Source organism: Scyliorhinus canicula, chromosome 14 (genome assembly GCF_902713615.1).
Source record: "Scyliorhinus canicula chromosome 14, sScyCan1.1, whole genome shotgun sequence".
NCBI lineage: Eukaryota > Metazoa > Chordata > Chondrichthyes > Carcharhiniformes > Scyliorhinidae > Scyliorhinus > Scyliorhinus canicula.
The window spans coordinates 16,402,981-16,413,646 of NC_052159.1; the positions used below are offsets into that span (position 1 = coordinate 16,402,981).

General features: G+C 48.9%; 1 protein-coding gene across 4 annotated transcripts in view; it reads left to right on the forward strand.

Moving 5' to 3' along the window:
* LOC119977495 (CD99 antigen-like protein 2) overlaps nucleotides 1-10,377 on the forward strand; it is a 68,990-nt gene extending 58,613 nt beyond the window's left edge. For all 4 annotated transcript variants that reach the window (XM_038818527.1, XM_038818529.1, XM_038818528.1 and 1 more), the window contains 3 exons: nucleotides 5,216-5,317; nucleotides 6,248-6,302; nucleotides 8,510-10,377. In XM_038818527.1, the coding sequence (XP_038674455.1) occupies nucleotides 5,216-5,317; nucleotides 6,248-6,288 (143 nt within the window). In that variant the 3' untranslated portion in view covers nucleotides 6,289-6,302; nucleotides 8,510-10,377. The remainder of the gene's footprint in view (nucleotides 1-5,215; nucleotides 5,318-6,247; nucleotides 6,303-8,509) is intronic.
* Nucleotides 10,378-10,666: the final 289 nt, after the last annotated feature.

Genomic DNA, 10,666 nt, shown 5'->3' on the forward strand with positions numbered 1-10,666 from the left:
TTTGTCCTTTCCCTGCTCTTCATTTTCCAGTTGTTATTAGGACTTCCTTATTTCCAATCTTCAATTTATGATTAAGACTCTGTCCCCAAAACCTTTCTCTTTTCAGATGCCAAGAGACCAGTGAAAGTTTTCCTTATCCCTTCAGTGCAGACGTTTTAAAATTAGGAAAACATTTTTTTAATAGTTATGATACAGAGAAACCCATCCCTCTGCAGCAGCAATCTTAAAATGAGACGTCGGCCATTTAACGCGAAAACACAAATGGTAGTGGAAATATGGTGTTCTCTTTCCCCGAGAAAGATTGATATGATTTTGCTAGACAAGGATGTACAGGAATAGGGAGCAAAGGATTGTAAATAGGATTGAAATGCCAATCGGCCGTTATCTAATTCAACGGCAGAACAGAACAGATGGGCAGAATGGCCCATTCCTATGCTTCTTTGTTCCTAGTTCTGATGCTTTCTTCTCTCCCTCTGCCAGTTGTACATGTAGGGCCTGGGCAGCGTGGTGGCACAGTGGTTAGCATTGCTGCCTACGGCGCTGAGGACCCGGGTTCGAATCCCGGCCCTGGGTCATTGTCCGTGTGGAGTTTGCACATTCTCCCCGTGTCTGCGTGGGTTTCACCCCCACAACCCAAAGATGTGCAGGATAGGTAGATTGGCCTATCTAAATTGCCCCTTAATTGGAAAAAATAATTGGGTACTCTAAATTTATTAGAAAAAAAAAAGTACATGTAGGGCCTGCTGCTGTCATCTCGTTATTTCGCTGACAATATATATCGAATGCATTCTATGCTGTCGTGTATGTGACAGTAAATTCTGGGGCTGGATTCTCCGGTTCCCCCGACAGCGTGTTCCTTGGTGGCGCACTATTCACTGGTGGCGGGATTCTCTGTTCCTGCCACTTGTCAGTGGGATTTCCCATGAAGTCACCCCACTCAGCCGGGAATCCCGCGGGCGGGGGTGCACTGCCGACAGGAAGAGAGAATACCAACGGCCGGAGGTACAAAAGGTGAAGTCACACAGGATCAGGGGTGAGCTGGCAAGATGGACACAGAACTGAATCGGTCACAGAAGGCAGAGAGCAGCAATGGAAGGGTGCTTTTCTGATTGGAGGGCTATGACTAGTGGTGTTCCGCAGGGATCTGTGCTGGGACCTTTGCTGTTCGTAGTATATCTTAATGATTTGGAGGAAAATGTAACTGGTCTGATTAGTAAGTTTGCAGACGACACAAAGGTTGGTGGAATTGTGGATAGTGATGAGGACTGTCAGAGAATACAGCAAGATTTAGATCGTTTGTAGACTTGGGCGGAGAGATGGCAGATGGAGTTTAATCCGGACAAATGTGAGGTAATACATTTTGGAAGCTCTAAAACAGGTATTGAATATACAGTGAATAGTAGAACTCTCAAGAGTATTGACAGTTAGAGAGATCTAGGTGTACAGGTCCACAGGTCACTGAAAGAGGCAACACAGATGGAGAAGGTAGTCAAGAAGGCATATGGCATGCTTGCCTTCATTGGCTGGGGAATTGAGTATAAAAATTGGCAAGTCATGTTGCAGCTGTATAGAACCTTAGTTAGGCTACACTTGGAGTATAGTGTTCAATTCTGGTTGCCACACTACCAGAAGGATGTGGAGGCTTTAGAGAGGGTGCACAAGAGATTTGCCAGGATGTTGCCTGGTATGGAGGGCATTAGCTATGAGGAGAGGTTGTATAAACTTGGTTCGTTCTCACTGGAACGAAGGAGGTTGAGGGGCAACCTGATAGAGGTCTACAAAATTATGAGGGGCATAAACAGATGATGTGTTGGGTATGCTGGGACTGCGAGGACTGCATTTACCATAGCAATGAGAGAGACAGGCTTCCAACACTTGGGAAATGCAACTCTATTTTATTGAACTACTAACTATTAAACGTACTTTAACTGTGGGTTGACACTATGCTGAGTTGACTGGAGACCTGAGGCTAACCTGACCAGACTATCTTACTACCACATGGTGGAAGTTCAAGTTGTTGCTCACAGGCTCTGACTGTCTTAGAGGCTGGATCCAGAGAGAGCGGGAAAACTAGTGCCCTCTGGCTTTATAGTGGCCGTGTCCAGTCTGGTAATTGGCTGCTGTGTTTTGTGTATTCATTGGTCATCCTGTGTGTCAACCAATGTCTGTCTGTGCACCATCATATACTTGTGTGTATATTATGACAACAGAGTGGATAGTCAGAGACTTTTTCCCAGGGTAGAGGAGTCAATTACTAGGGGGCATAAGTTTAAGGTGAGAGGGGCAAGGTTTAGAGGAGATGTATGAGGGAAGTGGGTGCCTGGAACTTGCTGCCGGCGGAGGTGGTGGAAGCAGGGACGTGATGGAACCATCAATTCACCAGACACGTGTTTCCGATGTGAATCTAGGCTTTAATCGACTTACTTCAGAGCCAGCCTGTTATCTGTCGATGAACTCTTAGTGACACAGGCTGACTCTGGACACGGGTACTTATACAGCTGCACCAGGGGGAGGAGTCGTGGGCGGAACCAAGGGTGGAGCCCATTTCTCCTTGTTGTACGTGAGATTCAGTTTCTGTGCCGTCTGGAGAAAACGGTGGAGGTTGGCGTCGTGGTCCTGCTGGTCATAGCCGCAGATGGTGACATTGTCCAAGTATGGAAACGTGGCCCACAGCCCGTACTGGTCCACCATTCGGTCCATTGCTCGTTGGAATACCGAGACCCCATTAGTGACGCCGAAAGGGACCCGGAGGAAATGGAAGAGGCGGCCATCGGCCTCGAATGCCGTGTCCGGGCGGATTGGGAGCTGGTGGTATGCAGACTTCAGATCCACCGTGGAAAAGAACCGGTACTGGGCGATCTGGTTTACCATGTCTGCAATCCTGGGGAGGGAATACGTGTTGAGGAGCGTAAATCTATTTATAGTCTGACTGTAGTCGACCACCATACGGAATTTTTCCCCAGTCTTAACGACCACCACCTGAGCTCTCCAGGGACTATTGCTGGCCTCTATAACCCCCTCACTGAGTAGCCTTCGGACCTCTGCTCTGCCAAATACCCTATCCTGCAGGCTATACCGCCTGCTACGAGTGGCTACGTGTTTACAGTCCTTAGTGAGATTGGCAAAGAGAGTAGGGGGAGAATTCGCAGCGTAGCGAGGCTGCAGATCGTGAGTGGGGGCAGGGTCCCTCCGAAGCTGAGGGTGAGGCTCTTGAGGTTGCATTGGAAGTCCAGGCCTAATAAGAGTGGCGTGCAGAGTTCGGGCAAAACGTAGAGTTTGAATTTCGAGTAACTAGCGCCTCGGATTGTGAGTGTCGCGGCGGTGCACCCCTGGATCTGGACTGAGTGGGAGCCTGAAGCGAGCGAGATAGTTTGCTGCACGGGGAAAACGGAGAGCGAACAGCATCTTACCAGGTCTGGATGTATGAAGCTCTCTGTGCTCCCGGAGTCGAAGAGGCATGGCGTGCTGTACCCGTTGATATGGACCTCTGCCATAGAGTTTCATAGATTCTTTGGTCGTGATTGGTCCAGGGTGACTGCGCTGAGTTGCGGGTAGACGGTGGCTCGATCAGCTGTGCTGGAGTGGCCCCGTGATGACTGCCGTCTGAGTTCATTGTTTAGTTCGAATTCCTCCGCTGAGTTGTCCGAGCGCGGAGATGCCGATCGGGCCCGTGGATCGCACGTGGCGGGCGGCGAGGAAGATAGCATCCAAGATGGCGGCCCCCATGAGTCGCACGTGGTCGGCCGCATGGTGGAGGTTTTCCAAGATGGCGGCCCCCATGGATCGCACGTGGCTGGAGGGGGCGGAGTCGGGGCATTGGCCGCAGCGTTTCGGGCCCCGCGGGGCTGCGAGTGAGGGGAGCGGTTACTGTGAGTCGCTGGGGAGTTGGAAGCTGGGGCCCTTTTAGCGAGGCACACTCTTGCGTAATGCCCTTTTCGCCCGCAGCTGCTGCAGGTCGCGTTGCGGGGCGGGCAGTGCTGCCGCGGGTGCTGATTCTGGCCGCAGAAATGGCAGCCTGGAGCAGCATAGTGGCTGGCTGGGGCAGCATGGTGGCTGGGCAGCCGCGTAGCACAGGCCTGGGGGAGTCGCTGGTCGGGGGCCCATGATTGGGTCGCGGGATCCGTGGGGAACGAGTTAAGGCTGCGGAAGGAGACCTCCATCGTGGTCGCAGCTTCCACAATCGTTTCTAAGTCCTGGGCCCCCTTTTCCAGCAGTCGTTGGCACACATAGTTAGACCTGAGGCCCGCTACAAAAACATTGCGTACCGCCAATTCCCTGTGTTCAGCCGCGGTAACCGCTTGGTAATTACAGTCATTGGACAAATTGTTAAGTTCTCTTAGGAATTCGGCGAGTGATTCCGTAGGCCGCTGACGGCGAGTCGTAAACACATGGCGAGCGTAAACTTCATTAATGGGCCTTACATACATTTTTTTGAGAACTGCTAGCGCCGCAGTATATGAACTGGCCGAGTTTTGTTGCGTCGAGATTCTATGGCTCACCCTCGCGTGCAGTAGACTTAGCTTCTGATCCTCTGTAGTTTCGGCTGTGCTCGCTTCAGCCAGGTAGGCCATGAAGCACCGGATCCAGTGGGAGAAGATTTCTTTAGCCTCTGCATCCTGCGGGTTGAGTTCCAGGCGTCCAGGCTTGAGGGCCAATTCCATAATCGATCTTTTACTGTTCTTAAGTCGATTAAATTGATGGAACCATCAATTCACCAGACACGTGTTTCCGATGTGAATCTTGGCTTTAATCGACTTACTTCAGAGCCAGCCTGTTACCTGTCGATGAACTCATAGTGACCCAGGCTGACTCTGGACACGGGTACTTATACAGCTGCACCAGGGGGAGGAGTCGTGGGCGGAACCAAGGGTGGAGCCCAGTACAAGTTCCTAGGTGCTCCCAGCTCTACTCCCCCTGGTGGTAGGACAGCGCTACTGCGCTTACAACAACAGTGTGAATTAACATATATATTAACATATATTACATTCACCACAGGACGATAGTGACGTTTCAGGGGCATCTTGACAAATACATGAAAAGGATGGGAATAGAGGGATACGGACCCCCGGAACTGTAGAAGATTTTAGTTTAGACGGGCAGCATGATGGGCGCAGGCTTGGAGGGCCGAAGGGCCTGTTCCTGGGCTGTACTTTTCTTCGTTCTCTTTGTTCTTTGTTGTCGTGACAATATGTGACATCGTTCAAATCTTTTCCAGGTCAGGACCCTCGCTCAGCGATTGACCTCGTCAGTGAACTGGTGGTGGCTTTAATAGGTGGAACAACTGAACAAGTGAAGAGATTGTGCTTCAGTTTGCTGGGTAAGATTATTGCGGGTTTCCCGACGGCGTGGGGGCGGCCACAATGGGAAACCCCATTGGCCGGCTGCGGGAGCTGAGAATCCTGCTGCTGGCAGGAGTGCGCCGCGTTGGAAAACGCGGCTGGTGGACCGGACAATCCGGCCCGTTGTGTTGCTTGTTCATAAGTAGGACTTTATTCCAGTGTCTGACAAGAAAGTGACACATTTTGTCAGGCGACATTAATATGGTGCGGTGAATGTCAATACCGTACCAGCGTACAGTATGATAACGTACCCGATGATATTAACATGTAACAATTCAGGGGGAGGATAACTGATGAAAAAGTTACAGGGATGTAAAATTCTGGGCGGGATTCCACCCCCCCCCCCCCCCCCCCCCCTCACCCCCACAGCCGGTTTCCGGTGAAGGCTCCCCATCGGCCACCAACAGGAAATTTCTGTCCTGCCGATGTATATCGCATCCCACCCACTTGCAAACTCACCTCGGGGAACACCTTCTGTGGGATCGGAAGATCCCGCCGGCAGGAAGGGCGCGTAAACCCCGCTCCTTATTTCATTGAATGGCCTATGGGGAATGGGCGGCACGGTAGCACAGTGGTTAGCACAGTTGCTTCACAGTGCCAGGGTGCAAGGTTCAATTCCCAGCTTGGGTCACTCTGTGCGGAGTTTGCACGCTCTCCCCGTGTCAGCGTGGGCTTCCTCCAGGTGCTCCGCTTTCCTCCCCCAAGTCCCGAAAGATGTGCTTGTTAAGCAAATTGGACATTCTGAATTCTCCCTCCGTGTACCCGAACAGGCGCCGGAATGTTGCAACTCGGGGCTTTTCACAGTAACTTCATTGCAGTGTTAATGTAAGCCAACTTGTGACAATAAAGATTATAAAAACAGGAAGTGCACTGACTGAGTCATTAATTGGTTTTCTCTTTGTTATCAGACATGTTCACCGACCAGTACAGCAACGCAAAGGAGCTGTGAGAGGGTGCTCAATGGTATGTATAGAGTCTCAAACGTAACAGGCTTTTTCCAACAGAATTGCTTTCAGATTAAGCACGATCCCAAAAACCCTATTTGACGTTAAAAACACGAAATGCTGGAAACACTCGTCAGGTCAGGCAGCGTCTGTGGAGAGCGAAAGAGTGAATGTTTCAGGCCGATGACCTTTCATCGACGGTGGAAAATGTTAGAGAGGAAGCTATGGATGTATGCTGCGGCTCTCACACACCAGCCACTCCCAGTTCAGAGTTTTAGACCTGAAAGACTTGGGAGTATTTATTTATTTATTGGGATGTGAGCGTCACTGGCAAGTGCAGGCACCTTGAAGTGCTGATGTCGGTGCACCCATTGTGCTGTTAGAGTGAGTTCCAGTACTTTGACCCAGCGACAGCACGGTAGCATAGTGGTTAGCACAGTTGTTTCACAGCTTAAGGGTCCCAGGTTCGATTCCCCGCTGGGTCACTGTCTGTGCGGAATCTGCACATTCTCCCCGTGTCTGCGTGGGTTTCCTCCGGGTGCTCCGGTTTCCTCCCACAGTCCAAAGATATGCGGGTTAGATAGATTGGCCATGCTAAATTGCCATTAGTGTCCAAAAATTGTTAAGTGGTGATTACTGCGTTACGGGGATAGGGTAGATTCGTGGGCTTCAGTAGGGTGCTCTTTGTAAGGGCTGGTGCAGACTCGATGGGCCGATTGGCCTCCTTCTGCACTGTAAATTCTGTGATTCCATGACCGTGAAGGATGCTGAGTAACTTGGAGGGGGAACTTGCAGGTGGCGGTGTTCCCATGTTTCTGTTGGCCTTGTTCTTCTAGGAGGTAGAGGACGTGAGTTAGGAATGTGCTGCCTTGGTGAGTTGCTGCTTTGCAGATAGTAAATACCGCTGCCCTTGTGCGCTGGTGATGGAGGGAATGAATGTTAAACGTGGTGGATGGGGTTCTGATCAAACAAGCTGCTTTACCCTGGTTGGTGCCGAGCTTCTTGACTGTTGCTGGGGCTGCGCTTGCCCAAGCAAGTGGGGAGTATTCCATCTCACTCCTCCCTCTTGCTTAATGGACAGAGTTTGGGGAGTCAGGTGGTGAGTTACTTGCTGCAGGATTCCCAGCCTCTGGCCTGCTCTAGTATTAATACAACAGCAGCAGTTCGTCAATGGTAACCTGGAGGATATGATGGTGGGAGATTCAACAATGGTAATATTGTTGACCGCCAAGGGAGACTGAAAAATGCTCCTTCTGTAACCAGAGGAGAGCGCTATTCTACAATCCTGCGACCTCTGAGGAGGTGCCTCACTGGTAGAGGCATGAATCTGAGATAGGACCACAATAGGGGTAGTCGTGGCTCTGACCACGGGACTGCAGAGATTGCAGGATTTGATCGCTAATCCTGGTGTGCTATAAACAGTTCATTTATTTTCTGTTATGCAACTGTTCCTGCTCAATTTCCCCCTTGAGGAATTTGCTTGGCATTAGAAAGAAAGATCTATATTTATTGAGCGCCTTTCACAATCATAGAATCCATACAGTGCAGGAGGCCATTCAGCCCATCGAGTGCAACGATCCTCTGAAAGAGCACTCTTCCCAGGTCAGTGCCCTGCCCACCCCACCCTATCCACATAACCGATCCTGCACATCCCTGGACACTAAAGGGCATTTTAGCATGGTCAATCACAGCGTCTGACGGTGCGGCATTCCCTCAGTGTCTGACGGTGCGACATTCCCTCAGCTTCTGACGGTGCGACATTCCCTCAGCCCCTGACGGTGCGGCATTCCCTCAGCCCCTGACGGTGCAGCATTCCCTCAGCCTCTGACGGTATGTCATTACCTCAGTACAGCCAGCTGATCCTGACTGTAGCCAGCCACATTAAGGAATGGGTAACAGACCAAGAATTTGCAGGAGGTGCTTGTTTGAACTGTAAATGCCTCCTGAGCCAACTAGCATTAGTCCCGGGCTGTGGGACGTCTTGTGATTTACCTTGGCAGATTTTAAATTCTGGAGGACCAATCCTAACGATGAAAACCCATCAACCTGGGCTGTGAGACCAGGAACTCTGGCTGGAGTCCCCCATCCCGCTGCCCACCTAGCCCAAGATTGCTTCTGGCCAATCATAATGCTGTGTTCTTTGCAATGGCCTGTTGCACAATGTGGGTCAAAGACTATCAATGGTTTCTCATTTCTGTGTGTTCTTCACCCCTGCCCCTCTTCCAGCTTGCCGTACTCTCCTGCCAATAGACCTGTCCGGTGGAACTAGGAACGATCGTCGTAAAGAGACTGGAAGCAGATGGTTGCTGTTCAACTTGAGACATTTTGGATCCTGCTTCAGGTTTCTTTCCTTGGGCACTCGTTATGGTTCACACCTGTTTTTAACTTCTTGTCAAACCTGTTTTTGTTGGTTTGGGAACCATTGGGAGACCTGTCTTGATGAGGATTTTCCTGTATGTCTTCGTTTTTGAAAACTTTAATTTTCAAACTATATTCTTCACAAAGAAATGATGGAACAGTAGCTGTAAGTAGTCCCAAATAGAAATTCAGAATTGTGCACAACCACTGTACTCCCGTTAACGGCTGTATACATGATACATATTAATGTACTTGGGAGAGCTTTACAGAAATGTTGAATCTTGAAATACCTGTGTTTAATTATTTTCGCTCCTACAGGAAGTACTCAGTGTGTGGTGAATGTTGCTGAACACCACAGAATAGATGACAGTGAATAGTTGATGAAATGCGTTGAACACGTTGAACAAGGCTTTCAAAGTTCATCATGCACAGCTACTGGCTGTCCAAAGAATCAAACTTTAGGGGAGGGAGGCTGCTCATTATCCTCGTGTGTGGACAATTATTTCAATTGTATCACTTTTGCTCTATCAGTGGAGGTGTTTTTTCAACAGCAACAACTTATACGCTGCCTTTTAACACTGTCAAATCTTACCACGGCGCTTCACAAGACTGCTTCACAGGTGCTGGAAAGTGGGATGAAAGTGAGCAGCTAGTTTCTTTTGTCTCTCTTTTATTTGTGACCGCCGCAGACACGGTAGGTTGAATGGCCTCGTCCCGCACCGTGATTTTTCTGTGGTTCAAAGATAATGTGGCAGACAAAATTTGACCCTGAGCCATGTGGGCTATCAGGACCGGTAACCTCCAAAGCTTTGTAAGGACATCCCTTAAACCTCTTTTACCGAGAGGGGTGAGAGTGGAATGACCGAGTTGGGGCCTTGGGCAGCTGCAGGCATGGTCACCGAAGGTGGTGCGAAGGGAGTTGGGTTCCACCAAGGAACAGAATCCGTTAAATCCATTACTTCTTCTGCGAACAGAACAGACCAAAGAATGTCAAGTGGTTTAAGTGTTTATATAATGGCAGGAAGACCTCTGACAGGTCCTTGGTGTTTTTAAATTGTGAACATTTATAAATCTCATTCAAACTGTTTCCATAAGGTTTCACGAGACTTACAGCGGCACATCTTTTGATGTAGCAATAGAGTAGAAATGTTTTGGGGGAATTAGGTGTGTTTGTTTTTTTTTGAGGATTAAAGACTTATTTTCTCCTTCGTAAAGTTCGATGAGGTTTGCTTACTCATTAGAGAGGGGGAGAAATGTGGGGCGTATTCTGGCTCTTTCTGCAGTGTGAGGGGGAAGGGCAAGAGGAGTTCTTATTAAATGACATGAACGTATTAGGAGATAGGGTAAATTGATGGAATCCATCCAGCTTCCATAAGTTAAGAGCTTTTTTTAGTTTTTAAAAACCCTCCTAATTCCCTCCTGTCATTTGATTTGGAAGAATAAGTGTCTTGAGGGAGGAATGCTGTCAGATTTTATTGCATTACTGGTTTAATTTGCCACAAATGCCGGCAGCCTTGGGGCCCAGTCATTGCACTAGTCCCTAATTCACAGGATGTAACTCGTGTGATGGTCACGTTTCAATTCACAAAAACAAAACATGTTTCGATATTTATTGATGCCATTTTTAGAACCGGGAATTATTGTTATTACTTAAATATGAGTTTACACTGAGCACAGCCTGTCGAACTTGTCTGAATGGCTTGAAACCATGCAAATAAAGTGGCTTTGAATTTTTATTCTTTTCGGGTGCCATTAATTTTAAAGAAATATCTAACAGGTAGGTAGTTTAATTACACTTGTGTCAGAAAGAGAGAGAGAAGCCATAATCAGTTCCATGCAGTGAGGGGAAACCGCACGAGTGGCCCTCCTACATGTCGGCGGGGCACGTGATCAAAGTGGGACATGTGCACCAACCATGACCCGATTAAACACATTTAATACATGCCGAATATTTCATAATGAGTTACAGAAACGCTTACTCATTCATATATTAAAAGAACTTCAAATGGTAAGAAAAAACAAAAT